Consider the following 21,618-nt stretch of genomic DNA (forward strand, 5'->3'; position numbering starts at 1 on the left):
TGAAACCTGCTCCTAGCCTTCTTGCCTTTTTACCTTCTCTTTTGAATACTTCTCAAAGTCAGCCAGTTAACTACTGTAACTCACTAACTTTTTGTCATTGTCCCAAAATGCAAAATCCCTACTTTTAGTTAAGGCTTTTTGCTTTCCTCTTTCTCTCTACGAACTTGTTTTCCACCACCAGATGCATTAAGAGGCCTGTAGGCTAACAGTGCAGATGGCAGTCGTTGTCAACCCGCGCTCTCATTATTGAAGTGCTAAAACTGTTGTAATTAGTTATAATAAACGTAACTGCAGGCTGTCGAGCAGTTGAGAGCGAGGAGAGATTACACGCTGATCTAGATAACGTACAGTAGATACAGCTCACCTTAAATTTTGGTCTGTATCTATTAATGTTTTTGGCCATTTTGTTTGCCAAACTAACTTTGTGTGAAGAAAATTTCACATACTCAGTGTGAGAGATGATTCTATGTAACGATGGCAGGCGTAACACACTTATAGAACACTTTAGTTTATCTCAAAATAACAACTGAAGTGTGTAGAGTTAGCGTTTAACTTTAACTGGGTGCCATCTCCATGTAAAACCTATCGTATTGCGTGACTCAAACAGAATTCATTTGGCGTGCCATAGTTCCAAAACAATAATATTCACACCAATAACCAAGTTTATGTTCAGTTTCCATTTATTTGTGCATTGGAAAACCAGGATTTTCAAACCATGTATCGCAGCACAAAACCATACAAGATTGCAACTAAAACAAATGTTATTTGCAGAGTGAGTTGCTGAAATGTGTGCTCCTCTTCATTGCTTTTTCCCTATAGTTCAAGTGGAAGAAAAACATTTGGCACCATAAAGACTCGATTGCCTCATTGTTATTCCTCTATTCTATTGAGGAATTTATTATGTTATTTTATTCTATATTGGAATAACAATGAGGCAGGCAATGAGATCGTGCCAGATGTTGGTGTTAGAGAGCTGAGGAGAACCAAGTTAAGGAAGAGCCAGAGGACTTTGGAAATCCTGGTTTTTGGATAAAGAACACAAAAAAGGTGAGAGACAGATGAAGATCCTGAGATTCAGGAGGCTGACAGTGAGATGCAAACAGAGAGAGAGACAATGGAAGTGAGAGGTATGTGCATCCACAACAACTGGACCATCAGGTTTATGATGTTGACAAAAACAGGTCTGCTTAATATATGTGTGTGTGTGTGTGTGTTTGTCACTTTACATTGTTATGACATTTAAATGAACAGTATTTTTATTTAATATGGACCTTAACTCTAACTAAGGGTGTCAAAATAACAAATAATTGAGATCAATTACAGTCGTAGAGTAATATGCATCCTTTGTAAGAAAGCACTAGCTTATGAACAGAATTGGTGACATAGGGCGGCCTTGGTGGAGTCCAGCCCTCACTGGAAACGATTTCGACTTACCGTCAGCAATGCAGATCAAACTCTTGACATTGGTGGTACATGAAGCAAACGGCCCGTATCAGGGGGTTTGGTAACACGTACTCCCAAAGCAACCCCCACAGTACTCCCTGAGGGACACGGTCCAACGCATTCACCAAGTCCACAAAACACATGTAGACTGGTCGGGCGGACTCCCATGCACCCTCGAGGATCCTGCCGAGGGAGTCGAGCTGGTCCACTGTTCCACGGTTGGGATGGAAAACCACACGACTCCTCCCGAATCTGAGGTTCAACTTCCTAAGCATTGGAGTCCCCAGAGGAATCACTCTCCAACACGCCCTCCAAGGAGTCCAAAAAGGGTAGGTAATCTGAGCTGTTGTTTGGTGCCGAGGCACATATGACAATCAGGACCTCCCCCCGCCCACCCAAAGGCTGAGACAAAAACTGCACTGCTCCTCCTGAATTGATGGTTTGACTTTCAGATGGACTCTCCTCTCCAGCGCGCCTGAATAGACTGATGGGTTTGATCCCCCTGTAGTTGGAACACACCTTATAGTGCTCCTTCTTACAAAGGGACCCCCATCTGCCAAGCCAGAAGAACTGCTCCCATTGTCCATGCGATGTTGTAGAATCAACCAGGACAGCTCTAAAACATCCTGTCAGTCTTTCTGTCCAGAGACCGCTAATTGTTCATCGATTGCTAGATCGAGTATTCATATACATAGTTTCATTCGTCATCATGAGCTACGATTGCAGGATTGTTTAGTTTTGTCTTGAGATTGTTTGCTAATGCTAGCATAAAGCATGCAAGTAGCTCAATGACATTAACACATGGTTTCAACTTGCTACAATTATGGTTTTGTTTCTTGCGAGTTCTGTTGTTGAGTGAACCATGGTAACTTCTAGCTTGTAAAAGCCGTAAAGAATAACAACACTTATTCTTGGTTTCACCACACTAAAGGATTGTGTTGCATAGATGGGGCCCTAGCAGCGGCAGGTGTTTTGCCGATGTTGGACGATTGTTTTCCAAGCTCACCGACTTGTTGTTGCATTGACTCATGAATGAAAATTAGCATTGTGAAATGCGCTTTGCAGTCTGTTGAACCCTTCATTCCGGTGAAAGAGATCACCCAAAAATCTTGCCCCCCCCAACCCAGGAAATGCCAATTTTTACATCCTTTTACCGTTCATTACCAAATATGGTTTCCATTGTCTTATAACTTCGGTTTGTAAAAAGGTTGTTCAAAAAGCACGGTAAACATAAAACCGCTCATGATGGTGCGTACATGGCCTGACTCACTCTCCCATGGGACAGTGAAGAAACCTGATAATGTCAAGTGGCTTAATATTTATCTACCGTCTTTGCACTCCCGCCAAGTGTTTCACATTCAGGTGAAATGTACGTTTTGTTTCCCAGGATGCGCAGCTGCCACATTGTGTGTTATTTATAGTGTTATGACGCAGTGGCCGTCTCGCTCCGGCACCTGCCGCGACCGTCAGACCGGCGACGCATCTGTCCAAATGACACAGGCGGAGGCTGTTGTCATGGTGAACTTGATGATGTTGTCAGGATTAGGAGACAAATCTTCCATGGGGACCAAAAAGTCCCGTCCCCGTGGATGTACGCATATGTTTGAGGAAAATATTATGACGTGTGTGCTCAAGTGCTTAAGAGCATGTGTTTCTGTGTATCTGTTTTATTGCAGCATCGCAAAAGCTAACACTGGTCAATCCCAAAATGAACTTCACTCCCTTGTAAACATTTTACAGGTGCACTTATGTGCCGTGCGGACTGATATGAGCGCCTGTTTTTTGTTTTGTTTTTTTAATTCAGTGCGAGACTTTTTAAAAGGGGAAATTACCCTTACCCCCCTGCATTGCTCATTGGCAAACCAAACGTTGAAGGTGTAACGTCTGCTTTTGTGAGTAATTTCTGCCTCTGTTGGAATTCTCATTAGCAGACTTTGGCCTCAATTTACGGTTTCATTTTGGCTTCTCTCTGGCAAGAATCAATGCAATTTAAAGTTCAGGACTTGTAAGAGCACAAATATGTGTTATGTATGTGTTATGTATACAGGGTGGGATCTGGAAAAAGAGAAGCTTAAAGGTCAATATGGTGCAGCCTTTTCATCATAAACCCTTATACGATTATGAGTGAAGGAATGATTGTTTTTGTCAGCTTAATACTGCACTAATGACCAATAAAAGGGCTTTTTTTGCCAGCAAGATTTTATAGTTTTATTTGCAACCTATCATCGTGTAAACACTGACAGCTTCTGGATTTCAATGACAGGATTTTACAGGATCTCCATATCTTTTATAGCCTTGCATGCACACTTTCAGATGATTAACCAAACAACGAGGCTGTTTCCAACATTTATTCCCCAAATCTTTTCAGTTCAGAACAATCCCAAATTATGCTGATTCGGTGTACCTACTAGTGCATTCATTTTTTTTCTTCAGGCCTTCCTGTGTGGAATTTGCATTTTCTGCCCAAGCGTGGGTTCTCTCCGGGTATTTCCGACTTCCTCCCACAATCCAGGTGTATTGGACACCCTAAATTGTCCTGAGGTGCGATTGGGTGCATGAATGGCGGTTAGTCTCGGTGTGCCATGCAAGCCTGCCACCCAGAGTGGCAATACATATGTATATATATATATATATATATATATATATATATATATATATATATATATATATATATATATATATATATATATCCTTCTCCAGGTACTCTGACTTCCTCCCACATTCCAAAAACATGCATAATTTGTTCATTGAACGTCAGTATAAGTGTTTCTTTGTCTATTTTTGTCCTGTAATTAGTTGGCATCCAGGATTTTTGTATTATTATTTGCTATCTACATGGAATCATACTTAAATCATTTTAAAGATACATAAATCATGGAATGGATATATTGATGACCAAATGAATTAATGTACGAATCATATGCTTCTGGTGTTTGTTCAACTGGTTGGGGAGAAGACATTTTTACATAAAGAGGGTGGAGTAATGAAGAAGCTTGGCATGCAGAGCGACGCATTTTTAATACTCTTCTTTTACAAGTGGTGCCAATGCGGCCTGCAGATATGGTCTTAGCTGGGTGGCGGAGACATTAAAAAAAAACAAAAAACATCCGGCATGCTCTGCAAATATCCCTTCAGTCAATAAAGGTTGAGCGTGAAGTTTGTTTAAGTCGTACTTCTGAGCATACTTTTTTATAACACTGTTTAGAAATGCAAGCCTGTGAATAGCTTCAGAAATATTGGGTCAAGCAGCAGTTTTCAGTGGATGTTGCTGTTTTGGCTGATAAATGATAATAATATTGCGTTGTGATGTCATTGTGTAAATACGTCGGGATTTATACAGATTACACCACTTTTTTTTTTCTAATTTAGACAAGTACCTATCATTCATCAGCAACCAGTACAGTGTCAGTAAAGTTGGGGGACTCCAGTTTTCTGACTTTATTCACTAAGTTTATGAAATAATGAAGTACTTGACTTACACTTTGCATTTATGAAACTCCATTGACTTAACTCCGTTTGGTTTTGGTAACTTAAAAACTGGCTGATATGAAATAGAAAAATCTAAAATTCCTAATTATTCTTTTTATGCCCTAGTTTTACTTTCATATAGATTTGTATCCACTGTATTATTTTAACTGTGGGTGTCGAACTAATTAATGTTGAAGTGAGCTCCTCAATGCTTCTTTTGTCAGATGTGTGCGTTTTTGGTTTTATTTTTTTTCATGCTGTCAATCAAATGCCATTTACAAACAAATGTTTAAAATGTATTTAGCCATATTTGTTACTAGGCATTTTTTTTGTCCAAGTCTGGCTACGAACAGTCCCCCCAATCTCAGCACCTCCTTTTCACGAACCTTCTCGAGAGAGCTAGAAGAGTGACGTCACTGGAGTCAATAGCCAAACACGGCAACCAATCAGGGCGCAGTATGCTAATGAGGGTGGAGCTTTGAAACACACGAGCGCTTCCTTATGAATCGGCTCTTGAGCACATAGGGCGGACTTCTCGGCTAACAGCTGACCCGACACCTCCTCCCCCCGAACTCCATCCGGCAGTAGCGGGACGCACTCAGTGGAATATCCCACAGGAATTTGTTCCGCTCGAAATTTTTTTGAGTCTCTGGGGGCTGTTGATCGGCATGGAGTGCGGGGATGCCTCGAAGCAGAGTCGGCGTTTTTGCGTTCTGTCCTGGGATCAGGTGCAGCGTTTGGATTCCATCCTAGGAGAAGCTGTGCCCATCCACGGCCGAGGAAACTTCCCCACGCTCTCCATGAGCCCCCGGCAAATTGTTCAGGTAAAGAAATGGAAATGTTCCTTTGAGTTGCAAACTCGTCACAAATGCGTGCGCTGAACCGTCAAATCAGTCACGTGCTCCCCTTGAGTAACATTTCCCTTAAGTTTTACATTATGCGCATACTTTTTTTTCCGGCGTGCGTCCTCAGTCTGTATGAGTGTCTGTCATTTACACACGAACCACGGAGATCGGTTTAATTGCAATTTAAACACCCCCCACCCCCACCTCGCCAAATTTCCAGTGGCTTACACACTTTTTCCTCCCCTTAGACAGCTGGTTATCTGCATAGCGTCTTTCTCATGAGTCAAAATTCCTCTTATGGTCCATCTCAAGCCTCATGGTCACGCTGCACTTATATCATTCCCACGTTGATGATGATCTCAGCGAGTTTAGAAAGCCCTGAGCTCATGCTTGTGGTTATGGAAAGATGAATGCTCCGTTGAGTGGTTCAGGAAGCTTGAATGCCGTTTGGATCCCCCTGAAGGAGAGACATATGCTCTCTGCCGTCTCTGCAGAGCCAAATATAAATTATTAAAGCAAAAACATTGAATATTTACAAATAGCCCTACATTTCCTGTCACCACTAACTAGAATAGTGTAAGTCGTATCATGATGGTCCATGACGTTGAAGATTACAAACTTTCAAATCGTCTCGCTGGATAAAAGATTGTTTTATAACTTAAGGCATGGATATGTAAATATTTATTCAGCTTACAGCGAGCCAGCTTTTGTTACGCAAGTCCAAGCTGTCATTTTTATCAATGGTCTCTTACTATATAAGGAAAGACATGCGCTTCGTTCCTGCTAGGGTTTCACCTCCAGCGCCTGCCTGAGAGCCACACTTACAGCTCCTGCAGGAGCACTGCCTGATGTAAATCTGAGCGTTCACATTCTTGGATGTGACATCAGTACTGGCAGGGTTCGCGTTCTCCCGGGATGAGTCATTATGAGCTGTTAAGAAATGTGCGAGGGGTTGCCTTGCCTTTTAGGAAAAAAAAAAAACAAAACTTTTTTTCCCCGTCGCCTGACCCAGTAAACTTAAACAGGTCTTATGTGAGCGCTGTAAGAGTTAACGCTCTCTAATCTGATGGGTCAGTGCCATGTGGGAGATACAGGATCAAGTACGTCTGTGTCTGCAACGAAGACTCATAAAGACCTTGTGTAGTTTTACAGATTGATGAATTTTGATTGGATCATGATCCTTCCACAGAGAGATGACACACGGTGTGGTGTGCTTTGGATCATGAGTTCTTCCTTGCCATAGATAGTTGAGTGTGCAGAGTATAAATAGGTCCACGCAATGTGGTGTGCTTTCAGTTATGACCCTATCCTTCAGATAGATAGATAATCTACCTCACTATTTCTCACACAGGCAATTGAGGAATTCCACAAAGGTCTTTTTTAGATCCCCTGTATTTTAACGATATCGATAGATGTGAATCCTCCTCTCGATGTGTGACAAAATACTTATGTTGAACCATTTTCCTGGTCACTAGGAGAGGAGAGGAAAGGAAACCTAGCTGATCCTTGATGATCCACAAGCTGAGACGTAAAGCCACAAGGCAAAGGTTTTCTCATCAAGTCGCCGCCAGTGCGCAGGGCGCTCGCAAATATATACGTGTCACAGTCTGCGCGTGTGATAAGATGAGACAGTTTGAGGCTGTCGCGCTGCGTTCGGCCTCAACCGCGTTCATTCAGGCCGAAGTCGATGCGGATGAAACGGACTTTGAGAGAAGAGTATTGATCTGGCTTTCGCAAAGCAGCTCATTACAACGTACGGTATGAATGCGCGTATCTTAATGCGGCGCCGCATATGCGTGTGTCTCGTCTAGGTGGTGCGGGCGCGGCTGGAGGACAAGGGGGTGTGCGTGAAAGACGTGAGGCTGAACGGCTCGGCCGCCAGCCACGTGCTCCACCAGGACACGGGCCTGGGCTATAAGGACCTGGACCTGATCTTCGGCGTGTCCCTGAAGGACGACCAGGCTTTCCGACTGGTGAAGGACGTGGTGTTGGACTGCCTCTTCGATTTCCTTCCCCCAGGAGTGTCCAAGGAGCGTATCACGGCACTGACCCTCAAAGAGGCCTACGTGCAAAAACTGGTGAAAGTCTGTAATGACGCGGACCGCTGGAGTCTCATCTCGCTGTCCAACAACACGGGCAAGAACGTGGAGCTAAAATTTGTGGACTCTTTGAGGCGGCAGTTTGAGTTCAGCGTGGACTCCTTCCAGATTTGCCTCGACTCTCTGCTCTTGTTCGACCGTTGCTCGGAGACCCCCATGTCGGAGAGCTTTCACCCCACGGTCGTCGGCGAGAGCGTGTACGGCGACTTTCAGGAGGCCATGGATCATTTGTGTCACAGGACCATAGCCACGAGGAGCCCCGAGGAGATCCGAGGGGGCGGCCTGTTGAAGTACTGCCACCTGCTCGTGCGGGGCTTCCGAGCGGCCTCCGAGTCGGACATGAAGCAGATGCAGCGCTACATGTGCTCGCGCTTCTTCATTGACTTCTCCGACATTGGCGAGCAGCAGAGGAAACTGGAGGCTTACCTCCAAAACCACTTCGCCGGCATGGAGCACAAACGCTACGAGTGCCTGATGACGCTGTACCAGGTGGTCAACGAGAGCACCGTTTGCCTGATGGGTCACGAGCGGCGCCAGACGCTCAGCCTCATCTCCATGCTGGCGCTGAAGGTGCTGGCCGAGCAGAACGCCATCCCCACCGTGACCAACGTCACGTGTTACTACCAGCCGGCGCCCTACGTGCAGGACATTAACTTCAGCAATTACTACGTGGCGCACGTGCAGGCGCCGCACGTCTCGCCGTGCGCCGCTTCCTATCAGACGTGGCTGCCCTGCAGCTGAGGCCCAGGTACCCAAAGATGGATTGCTTTTGTATCTTCTTGCAGAAAGAAGACTGAACACAGACAAAAAACAAAAAAAAAAACACACACACGTTTGCCAAATATGACTCGATTGAAAGAAACACCCGAAACGATCCTGTTCTGCTGTACCTTCGATTGAGCCGACACGCATCGTCCTTGAGATTGCTGGTCATTTTGTTAAAGATGTAGCGATAATGTCTTATTTAAAATTGAGAAAAAAAAAAAAAGAAATCTTTGTGAAGCTTTTTATAGAAATACAATCTTTAGAGACATGTTTTTTTTTCATACTCTGGCTTTTAATTTTTCATAAAATACAGGACCAAAGATGTATTTTTGCTCATAAAGGGAATTGCTTTTGTCTTTGGTATTGGTTTATGATTCCAAGTGCCTAAAATGACCTGTGAAATATTCTCAAGATGTTTGTAACGTGAGAACTGTGCATTCAGGTTTTTTTTGTCTCTAGAATACTCTCGCCTGTCTTTAAGGAGCAGAAGCATTCATTTTTGTGAGATTAAAAAAAAAAGGAAAAGTCATTTTTAGTCTTGTGGTTATTTTGGTTTTCATCTGGGTCCTACAACTACCACGATAGATGGGGAAAAGGGTACCTCGGATGTTGCCTTTGCAGGACGAAATCAGGCAAAGTAAGCCTTAAATTCATTCATGAGTCACGTGGAATTGTGCCGATGGGACCGTGTGCTCTTTTAGACGGATGCATACCACGAGTGCTTGTTTCTCATCTACTTGAGCTCATCAAGGAGACTGCTTTCCAGCCAGCAGCTCCAGTGCGACGCACGTCTACTTTGTCCGACGGGGGCCGAGGATCCGTTACGATCTGAGGACATGAACCATGAGGAGGCTTTTCTCAAGCACAATGGCTTCTCTCTACTCTGATACTAAAGCCTTTTTTTACATTTTTTTACAAAGGCCGGCCTGTTCTCTCACCCATGATACAGATGGAAAGCTAACCCTGTTGCTTGACTGACACTATATCCGAGTCACGGTCCAAAATCCTTACGGCGATAAAGCCGTAGCAAGGAAGGATGGAGAAGCCGAATCCACCGGTTCTGCCTTTGCATATAGCCTTCAGTTTATACCAGGACCAATAATGAATTCTCACATGTGACTGGCATCTGAGTGAGAACATTCTTAGCAAGTCTCATGATGACAAATGGATTTAGCTATTTAACTTTGTTTTGCTTGATTTCCTCATACAGTAGTCATTACTCAACCGTAAAAAGGACGAGACGTCTATTGCGGTAAGCCGTTGATTATGAGAGAGCCCATTTGTGTACAGTGGTGGAAAAATATCTCATTATATAACAACTGCCTGGCTGGAATTACAGCTGTGTTCTTTTTTCTCCTTTTATTGCCTGTCTCCTTTGCAGTCTTTCTCTTAGGTAGTATCTCTGCACTGCCTGCCCTCTGGGATGCCAAGAGGTGATGAGGATACAAAAGGTTAAGATCTATATATGGCGGATTGAGTGTTATGGTAATCTTGACTTTCTTTGACATCTTGGAATGAAATTGCCTAAATGGTTACGAGAGGTGGGAATCTTTAAAAGTCTCATGTTTTGATTCGATTCAGATTTTTGGGTATGCGATTCCAGTTTAAATCAATTTTCAGTTCAAAATCATTTTCTTGACAATGATTTCTGCTTCAATCTTTAGATGTGCTTTAGATATGAATAGTGATGATCTACTCCAGTTTGCTTTGTGGGACAAACTGACAAATGCAGACATATGTCATTTTCTTATTTTACTTTTATTACGTTTCGAAGAAAGTGCCTTTTTCCACACAAACAGTATCCAGTCTATTCTTTGTTTTCATTCATGACATACCTACCATTAAAATGGAGGCCAGAAGCCTTGGTATTTGATTAGGTATTATGGGTGATTTAATGCACCATTTATTATAATTAAGTCAAATAAATATACATTTCAACACCATTGGTTTTCTTTGTATCCTCTATGTCCACTTTTATTACTTAATAGAAAGCCCACATCGTTTAGATATTTGTTGTTATTAACCTTCGATGCATAGCTGGACCTTTTTTCTGTCTGAGGTCTTGCATTGTTTGGTGTGTTTGTTTTGAAGTTTACCTTCACAGCACGCCGGTGGCATGAAATGACTTATTTGTTGTCTCCCTCTTGATTTTGCATGGCTACTGTAGTTTCAAGTAAGACGATAGGAAGCAGATTCTTTTTTTTCTGATTTCTAAAAGAAATTTTGGGACATTTGATGTCAATTCTGCATTCATACAATACATTTTGGGCATTTTATATATATTAAATGAGAATCGTAATTTACTGGCACACCTCTAATGGTTACAGTTAGCAACAGAGTTCAGCAGTGACTCCTAACTGGCCATGATAGCCTACAAGCTAAAGCTACAGACTTCCTTAAGGGCGTTTAAAAAAGAAAATATGAACTGTGAGATGCGTATCTATTTTACATGAACATGGCATCTATTCAAGGAAATGACATGTTTGGCTTACATGAACTAATTAGACGTATGAAGTCCGGCACCGTTCCCTACACCACAAGGAGCCCCAGAACATAAAACAAAACAGCGTTAAGCAGGAAATGAGCTCCATAAGCTTATATCACATCCGCGGCTGTCACAAGTTGTAATTAATGCTTCCAATATGAGTTTACGTGCAGCCACATATGCTGAGATTAACCGTCAAAAAAGGCCTCTGCATGTGTAAAATATTTCGACAGTGACACCCCCCGCCCCCCCTACCTGCTTGCTCATTGTGGAGCAAGTGTCAAGCATTTCATCTCCACATTCCTTTCAAGTCTGCACAACCAGCGCTTCCATGCTGCGGAATTGCCTCTGTGCTACTTGGGGGTCATTTGCTTAATTGCCTTGGAATGCTCACACCTTATAAACCCCAAAATCATTCAATAAAATTTGCAGAGGAAGACGTTTGCGTTTCCTGAGTGTAAAAGTGCTGGTGCCTTTGGAGTCCCCAGCTGCTTGGCCTGATTGATGACCCGTCTTCCCCTGCACAGAGGCCCATTGTGGAAGTTGCCTTCACATTTTTTTAAACAAACATAGATCAGCATGTGATGATGATGATGATGATTCAGTGTGGACTATCCTTGAACAATTTTCTTACTGCCTTTGAGTTCAATTAAAAAGCCTGCATCAAGCAGCTAAACGACGCTCTTAAATTTTTATTGTGCGCTTTTCTGCTTTTTAGTTTGTGTGATGAAAGCAACATAAGAGTAGGATGGGGGTGGGGGGTGGGGGGGTAATTTCATCATACTTTCCCTTGGGATGGCGGTTTTGCCACCCATGCTGCAGAGAACAGCCTTTAGGCTTTACACACCAAACTTTAAACCCCTCCACACCTTTCGCAATGGAAAAAGGTTGAATTTGTTGAATTTGATTGTATGTAATTGCAGAGGACTATTCCTATATATATATATATATATATATATATATATATATATATATATATATATATATATATATATATATATATATATATATATTTATATATAAAATGCATTTTCACAAAGTAATGATATAGTCAAGTAGAAAAAAAACTCTTTTAAAGTTTTGGCTTGTTTGTCTTCCAATGGTGCACATCATCTAGTAATCCCTACTTTTTATACACCCCCATTACAATTTGAAAATTTTGTCAGCTGGCAAATGAAAGTCAAGACCATAAGTAGATAAGGACACAGTTTTTGTAGACATTCCAAAATGAACATGTCAGAAATGAGTTTTTTTCTATAATCTCAGTGACATAAGCCTAGTTTTGAGAAAACACATCATACACACACACACACACACACACACACACGCACACACGTATGTGCTGTCGAATGATTACTTATTGTTTAAACTAATTGATTGCAAAATCTCCTAAATTAATTGTGATTAAATTCTACAATGCTTGTAATAGATTCCTACTTGAGTAAAATCTTGAAAATAACATTGCCAAAAAAGTTGTTTCAAAGACTTGTAATGACTTTTTATTTATCCTTTAATAAATAATAAAAAGGCTACCAAATCTGTCTCACTTTGACAAGCATTTCTTTCTTCATCGTCTAAGAAACAATGCCCCAAACTTCTCATTTCTGAGTTAATTTCTGCCCATCAACACCTCACTCTAACAGCTTTTGCAAGGCCCTGTTGAGCAAAGTTTTTTTTTTTTTCTCCCTAAGATGGTACACCAAAGATGTACTGCTTATAAAGTGTTTAAACACGACTTTGCAAAGTGCGCAAAAAATCATTTTATTTTTCCAGTGAGCTGTCAAGCAACGTTTTGAAGCAAAACTACACAAAGTTCCATCTTTGTCTATGTGCTGGTGACTCACCTCTATGTATACAAAGGTCACAAAGTTAATAGAATTCAGCTGCAACAGGAACGAAATAGAACGGAGTTGTTCTTCTTTCTTTCGTTCATCTACAAAGTTCAAATGCACCAGAAATGCTCAGCTTGCGTTGAGTCTGACCATGTGATTGGACCACCAGCCAATGTTAGTTTTATCAAATATGATGACCCAAATATTACCAATGTATTTTTTGAAGGCTAAAATAAAATAAAAACACTAGAAGGCTAATAATCTAACAAAAACCCAATCATATTTAATTATTTTTCAAATTCATTATTTTAGGTGTGATTGAAATATTATTACTAGCAACAATTATTACTGAAAATATTTATTTTACTGAACCTTCAACTAATATGCTATAACATAAGCATATTCACTAAAATGATGGTATCCTATATTTGCATTCATTTTCTTTCAGTAATTTGTCAGCACCTTATTGCTTTCTTGCTTCTTTTGATGCAGTGCAGTTCAATTGTGTAACAGTGCAAAAATAGACGTGCATGCCTCATCCTGGATTTTTATCTTTGTCACAGCGTTTCCCAGGAACAATGAATAGTCAGAAAAGCAAGTGATAATTAGTCACAATCATTGTGTCATTCGTCCTTGCATTTTGGCCCATTGTGGGAGAGTGTTGACGTCCTAATGATGTTCCCTGTGTGTACGTGGGTGAACGTTTTTTAGCAATGGTGGGCCCAGAAAAAAAAAAAAAAGTGTGTTCCCGTGAATTTCATTTTTCATCTAATTTATTGTCGCATTTGCAAAAACCTCCTGATCTACTCGCTCGACTTACATGATATCCAAATGATAATCGAATCGTTGCAAAATAAATCATCATCGCCGTTTATTCATGACAAGGAGTCCGGATGGACCTGCGGTTGACTTTTACACTCGTGCTGTCTCTTCTAATGCAAGCCAAATATCGGAGACTCAGTCCAGATCACGCAGATCTCAGTCAGGATGTGGGCATGTTTGGAAGTGAGGCTATACTTGGTGAGCGCATGAGTGTGACATCATCTCATGGGTGCAAAGGGGAAACACATGTCTCATGATTGGACCAAGCTGACCATGCGGCTTCAGTTGCAGGAGGCTGCCAATGTGTGTGTGAGTTTCTTAAAGAAATATCTAACTTTCCTTGAAGTAACTAATCCTACATACAAACAGTTTCACGCCGGTGGATGTGAACGCTTTTTCTAAGCGGGACTGTTTATCCTGTTCAGGGTCACGTGGAGTTGGAGCCCATCCCAGGGGACTTCCGGTGAAAGACAGACGACACCTTGGACTGGTCATCAGTCAATTGTAGGCCACATACAGTGTATGAGTCATATAGGGGCCCATTCACACACATATTTATACTGTCACTGAATGGAAACTAAAGTTCGCTTTAAATGACGAATGGTAAACGGAGAGGATTTATATTTTCTAGTAAGCAGATGTATCTGCAAAAAGGGTCGTCTGTCAAAAAAAAAAAAAAGAAAATTCAGTTATTCATATATTCCAACTCTAACTCAAACATTGGAGGAGTTACAGGAATTAGAATTTTGCCATGCTGGAATCCCTACTTTTAAGAAAAACACCATTATATTTTGGTTTTGCAAGGCTTAGAAAAAAAATATTGATTTTCAGGAACGGTTGACAAGACAACTGGATCGTATATTCCATTTTTTTTTAGCAATACTCGTTTTGAAAAGTTTTTAGCGGACACTGATTTCAAAATTTCTAAAAAATTTTGACTTCTCAGTCACTATGGTCCTTTGACAGAAACTATTACTACAATGTGGCGCATGATAAAAAATGAATTTGACACCCATGGTCTATATACCACTGGTGTCAAACCCAAGGCCCGTGGGCCAGATTCAGTCCGCCACATCATTTTATGTGGCCCATGAAATGCTATCTACTGTATGACTTCAATTTCCTGAATAAAATACTACATTTGCATGTTTCCTTCAATTTTTACACATTTTTCTTGTTACCAATACCTGTTTCAAACAGTTTTTAGCAGACTCTCTCAAAATGTGTCAAATTTATTTGACTTCACAACCACAACGGCCCTCTGACAGAAACTATAACTACATTGTGGCCCATTATATAAATTAGTTTGATACCCATTTTTTAGAGTGTCCAATTCACCTACCAAGCATGTTTTTAGAATGTGGGAGGAAGCTAGAGTGCCCAGAGAGAACCTACTTGGACATGGGAAAAAATATGCAAACTACACACAGGAAGGCCGGAGCCAGGTGGATTTGACCTGAAAATCTTCCTATAATAAACATGAAATATCTGCCTCATTCATACAAAACATTTGATTGCTTTGCACCGGAGGGATATATCAGGACCACAAATTGGTCACTGACTTGGAGGTCGTATGTCTCGCTCTGGAGCAGTTGACTTCAAATCTTAGACAAGAAAGGGGTGAGTTTTCCAAAATCTGGGGCGTAGTTGTACATTTTTTTGGAAGGAACATCCCTGGGACAAACACTTGACTCTCTCTCCGATGCATAAAATATTATTGTATAAAGTACAGTGAGGCGGACGTGCTAAACACCGCCCCAACAAGCCGCCCTCAGCATTAAAATAAACATGAATAATAAACAAAAAACGCTTCACTATCTTTGACATCGCTTCATTCATCATCTTTTTCTGGCTGCCCTGTAAAATTTGAGTTTTCAACAAGTGAGATTTTGAACAAACAGACTTCACCTCAATGTTCAACGATTACCATTACAGTTGCCATTTAAACACAAGCACAACCTGTTTGTGTCCTGTGCACACAACAAATAAGAAACACTTAAAAAAATAGAAACACAATAGCGTCCTTTGGCATCATCAACCCACAGGTGATTAGACTGAAGCTAATTGGCTTCTTGTTGCATTGTTAGCATGCATTAATGAGCGTGTGTATGTGTATGTGTTTTAATCTAGACACATAACCTGTCATTAAAGAATCAAGACAATCAATCAAGACAAGACAATAGCCGTGATAGACTACAACAAAAGTAAACAAAAAAAGTCCCACGAAAAACTGACACAACAACACACCCAAATGTTTGCACTGTCTCCTGATTAAAGTGAGTGTGTTAATATAACAAAATACTGACCAACTTCTGAGGTCTGAGGACAACAAAGTCTGAGGACAACATTCTACAGTGCATATCTTCATTCAGTCTATTTTTTTCATCTAAAAATGCATATACTGTATATATTTTTGGATGAAAAAATAGACTTAAGCCTTGTGCAGTATTGCCTCAAGGTTTTTTTGAAGACAATTTCTTTATAGCAGCGCCTATCCAATGTACTGAAGTAACAGTCCCATGCTCAATCCAAACGTGGAATCTGAAGCGGTCCTACAGCATTTTAAACCCCCAAATGAAGGCTTGCTTCAAACTAAATCACTGCTCCTCATTCTACATCCACGGAGTCGTGGCATCACATAAGGGTGTTATGGCAACAACATTTCATGACTGCTTTAAGCAGTGCGCTTGAAGTGTGAGTGACAGAGCGGTGCGGAGGCGTACATGCGGGGAAGGGGGTGGGATGCGAGCAGAGCCTGGCCCTTTAAGAAAACATGCAATGCATTGCGGGGAATAGTCGGCGTGAATGGGTTGGGGTTCTCTGGTCCCAATTAACTGCGAAAAATGAAGGAACACAATATACACACAAAAGCAAGTGTTTAAATGGTATATTTTTTCTCTTTTCATTGGTATCAATCCTTTACAGAGGGGTTGGACTCTCTTAAGAGGCGCAGTGAAAATGTTGGCATACATAGGTGTATTGTACCTTGGTTTGGTGCCTGTATGTTGGGGGACACCCCAATGGACAAAAGGGTGTGGCTGAGGACATTGAGGTGACCATGTTTAGGCACAAAATTGCATCTGAAAATCCAATGCTCATTGCCCATCGCATATACCTTCAAAAACTGTGATTTTTCCACAAAGACACCACAAATGTGTCAGATGCGATGAAATCCAAGCATTTGGATACTTGAAATTGGCCATCAAGTTTGGTCACTCCAACCGAATGCTGCAGCAAAAAAATGCGTATTCCCTGGTTTCAGATAATCAAAGATGCTGGTGTTGTTATGCATTGTGATCCAAAAGCCAGTCGGATGTACGTACTTCCAAACTCTCCGAAGAACCTTTGTCGATGGCTTATGGTAGATGAACAATCGGTTCAGTTGCCGTTCCTACAATCGGCATTCCAAATGCACACACCCTCAAAACAATAACAGCTGTGGCTGTGCTGCTTAATGAAACTGAACATTTAATTGCGGGCAGCATATGGCATAACTGTGCAATAATCATTCAGCCTAATCAGCAGTTTGAGCCGCCACACCTGTGAGGTGGATGGATTATCCCAATAAAGGAGAAGTGCTCGTTGCAGGTTAGTGATTTTTTTGTGCGGGAAATCGCATCATTGTTGAAAGAAAAATGTTGCACGTTTACTGTATGATGAGTTTATACAATATGTTAATATTATACCCTTTTAGCACACACTTATAGAGGCAGAAAAGGGCTGTCCCTAAATAGTTTCAACACAAAGTACAAAGCATAGCAATTATCATTAAGGAGAGGCCAGGCCATAATCAAAGGCATTAGACACTGACATGAATTCATATAATTAATTTAATTGTTTTTAATACGCAAGAGATTTCTGCTAAAATTTAATTCACTGAAAGCTAAATGAATGGATTTAAACCTCGGGGCTAAGCGCACTATTCATATTTATGATATACATCCTTTACTTTGACTAGAGATTTCCATACATTTTCAAGTGAAACATATCATTTGCCTAAGCTTGTAAAAAAAACAAACTCAGATGTTCCCACACATATTATTGATCAGTGTCTTTTGATCACAGCACATTGACATGGTATGTCTAATCTGCTCGTTTATGGAGCAGTCGCAATGCAAGATACCAAATCCTTATCTTATTTCAATACCTTATTAAATGTTTCGGCATAAGTTAATACAACAAATGTTATGTTCTGTAGGTATTTCCATGTCAATTTAAAAAAAACCCAGACTCTCCCCATATTATAATGGTTCGACCCAAACTGTCATGTGCCACCTCTTGTTACCTGTCAAGTTAATGATTTATTTTTGTGAACAAATCTCAACTATAACTCCAAAAGAAGACACTTTAAGTGCAATATTTTTCTGTGGACAAATATTTATTAATAATTACCGTATTTCTTTTTGAGAACAGGTTTGACACTTTATGTTGATTTTTTTTTTTGTGGACAAATATAAAATAATATATATATATTTTTTTATAATATATCTCTTCTATGATCCAAAAGAAGACACTTTAAGTTAAATATTTTTCTGTGGACAAATATTTATTTATAATTATTTCCTTTTGAGAACAGGTCTAACACTTTCTTGCACTTAATAAGCTAATGCAAGCTGATAGTTCAACTGAGCTAAACAAGGCAATGCACTCACCATCATCCGATCTTTTTTTCTTCGGGTGTGCCAAAGTAGTAAAATTTGTCTCCCCTGGCCCTGCAACTTGAGTAGACATGTGGCAGTTCTAATTTTGGTTCGTCAAATAAATTACTAAATGTTTCCACGTCCCCCTGCAATGTGCTCACAGACCAGTCATGGCTGATTGGAACATCGGACTGATATTTCTATAGGTGTCCTACTGTGATTCAATTGGTCACTTAATGCAACTCAAGTCAACAGCTGAATGCAGTGATTTTTTTTTTTTTTACTCATCCAAAACTTATCTATCTGTCCCACATTGGAAACGCGCAGCTAGAAAAGCTCAGTTTGCATTCGCTCTATCTAGAGTGCCCATAAATCTTGGACACGAGAGTAGGTAATTATACGTCCAGTCTGCCACAAACGTGCACGTGAAAGTAAATAGGGAAGGACTTTATTAATTTGAATTTAAAAAAAAAAACGATTTATTGTACCATAGCTTTCATGATGGCTCAGCCCAGCTAGCAAACTTTGCGTTTTTTCACAAAAATAAACGATTGAAGTCACTGTTTTCAAAACCTACTTTGGGGTTGTTTATGTCTAGGATAACTCACTCCTGCATTTATTTTTTCCTACTTTCTTTTAGTGATTATTAAACAACTTTTGTTGCAGTCCCATCCCCACACTCCTTACTTGTACGAAATAATAATGCCTTCAAGAAACTACCTGTATACTTGAAGTTAAAAATATTCAACTTGACACCCACGCTGTGTAGTGCTAGCATGTTTTTTGCTGAGAAAGCAGACGATAAACGTACCTTTGCAGACCTTCCATCTCTACAGGCAAAATGTTGATCGTTATACGGATGTCTATGGTTTCTTTTTGGCTCCTAAAAGTATGATTTTCTTTGGGTAGCACTCATAGTTTTTGTCTGAAGGCAATATGGCTTCCGCACGTGCGCGGTACGCTGTTCCAAAAATAGTTGTTTTGCGCAATTGAGATCAACCCCATTGTGTCTCTTGGGAGCAAGAAACCGGATTTGTGTCATTTAAACCATGTGGTATTGAATCCATACCGCGGTGTCCCAAAATAAACGTTCACTCATGAGGTCAGGGGGCATGCGGGCGCGCAGCTCGAGATGCAAAATATAGCGTGAGGGACGTTCACTCACACAGGGGGAGCAGCAGGGAGCATTCCTGGCATTACAGCCAGCTGACAAACAATCCCAACTTCATCTTGAGTGCCGGCCGGCTCAATGGCGGCAGTGTGCGCAGTTTAGCCGCTGGGGTGGGGGCAGAGGTCGGCCCAGCCATCCAAACATTATGTCTGAGGTGTACCTGTCTACTTTAGTGTGTCATTATTGTATAGCATGCCAGTGATTTTTATATTTATATTGTGCTTAATTTAGATGCCTCAAACGGGAAAGAGCCAGGATAAAAACAGTGCAACAGAGGAAAGCACAGAAGACGCACTTTGTTCAACAAAAACACTTAACACTTTTTTCTCACATTTACCCGCTTCTTGCAAAGTCCTCGTCAAATCAGTTGTAGCTGATATAGAAAAGAAGCAATGGTTTGCAAGTGTTTCAAGGCAGAGCAACAATATTACCCTCATGTAATTTGAATAAAACATTAAACCTGGGGGTATTGAGGGTGACCTGGCACATGCACAGAGCTCTGCCAATAATAATCATACGCTCATTCGCTCAAGGCAACTATTAATAGATCATTTCCTGTGGCAAATTTCTGTACAAGGGGAACTCCATGTTAGATTTCTTTGTAAAGATAGAAGTCCCCAGTTCAGAGTCTGTTAGGCAAAATTGGTGCAAACAAAAGGAAGGTGCTCCTCATGGGGACGTTTGTAAATACTGTATAGGGGAATGTACGCACATTTCTGTACAAGATTCTACTAGCAAACCCCCCTCTCAGAAAGATACTCCCAGTCAAGTTTAAAGAATGCCAGCACTGTTTTTATTAAATAACATCTTACGGTAAGTCTTTTTCAAGTATTTCATCATAAATGACGTAAATGGTGCGGCAACACAGCAGCTTTGTCTGTTATATCATACAAGTAATACTAATAGAGCTATTGTTATGTGCAGTGATGTCTGGCAGGTGTCTACTTTAGGCAATATAAAAGACTAGTACTAAACCTGTTTATTGTGATAAGTACCTCCACAAAACTTCAATTGTGATTTGCTATGCTATAAAAATGTCAGTTAAAGTAGATGAATTTCAAAGTTATCACCTGCAGTGTAATGCACCCAAATCGGAGTTGAACCCGAGGCCCTTAACCACTTGGCAGGAAACCAGGCGAAAGCGCGACGGCCATGATATTTGTTTTCTTCTATTTCACAGTGCTCATTTTCTGGCGGTTGTGGGTACGCTTACTCCAGAAAAATGCTGAGTGTTGTTGTGTAAGCAGGCGCCTGAAACTTTGGTGACATTTTGTCTTCTGTCTGTCTGTCTGTCTGTCTGTCTGTCTGTCTGTCCGTCCGTCCGTCCGTCCGTCCGTCCGTCCGTCCGTCCGTCCGTCCATCCATCCATCCATCCATCCATCCATCCATCCATCTATCTATCTGTCTATCTAATTCATTGGGCACTGGCAGTCAATCGAAAATGCCATCATAATTGCTCAGGGCGCAGGTAACAGCCAATCAAGGCTCACGTGATATCTGGTGCCTAACCCAGCAGGCTTCGGGCAGTAGGCGGGGGACATCCTGAACTGGTTGCCAGCCAATCACAGAGCACACAGAAACAAACAACCATTCACGCCCCCAATCACACCTAAGGACAATTTAGTAATACAAACTAAACAAAAACTAAGCATTTTTGGAAAGACCTGGTCCAGCAACTGATTAAAAATATCGGTAACTAAATTTAACAAACAAAAGTCAAAACAAAATCAAACCAAAAAATAATGGAAAATCCAAATCTATAATAACCTTGGTAGCTATTCCTAAAAAAGTGACACTTGCCATTGAGCTAAATCCTGTTTTAAATTATACTTGCACTGGGGTAAATTTGGAAATGATATTATAATACAGTATCAAAAATATAAAAACTTCGCTCTTTGTTTATTGCAGCGACATGCTGTATTTTAATTTATGATCTTAACATTTTCTATTTTAGATTTGCGTTGCTATTTTTCGTGCATTTTTTCCTTTGAAGCCAGACCAGTCAAAAAATAGCAATTTTATTTATGAAAAAAACATTTCAACCTCAA

General features: G+C 40.8%; 1 protein-coding gene across 1 annotated transcript; it reads left to right on the plus strand.

The window, feature by feature from the left end:
• Positions 1–5,425: 5,425 nt before the first annotated feature.
• Positions 5,426–9,149, plus strand: LOC148425470 (terminal nucleotidyltransferase 5A-like). The gene is made up of 2 exons (XM_088411530.1): positions 5,426–5,735; positions 7,568–9,149. Exons 1-2 carry the CDS (start codon positions 5,580–5,582, stop codon positions 8,594–8,596), a joined length of 1,185 nt encoding a protein of 394 aa, XP_088267656.1. The 5' UTR covers positions 5,426–5,579; the 3' UTR covers positions 8,597–9,149.
• The last annotated feature ends 12,469 nt before the right edge of the window (positions 9,150–21,618 follow it).

The sequence above is a fragment of the Hippichthys cyanospilos genome, chromosome 3, assembly GCF_059441005.1.
Source record: "Hippichthys cyanospilos isolate Australia breed blue-spotted pipefish chromosome 3, RoL_Hcya_1.0, whole genome shotgun sequence".
NCBI lineage: Eukaryota > Metazoa > Chordata > Actinopteri > Syngnathiformes > Syngnathidae > Hippichthys > Hippichthys cyanospilos.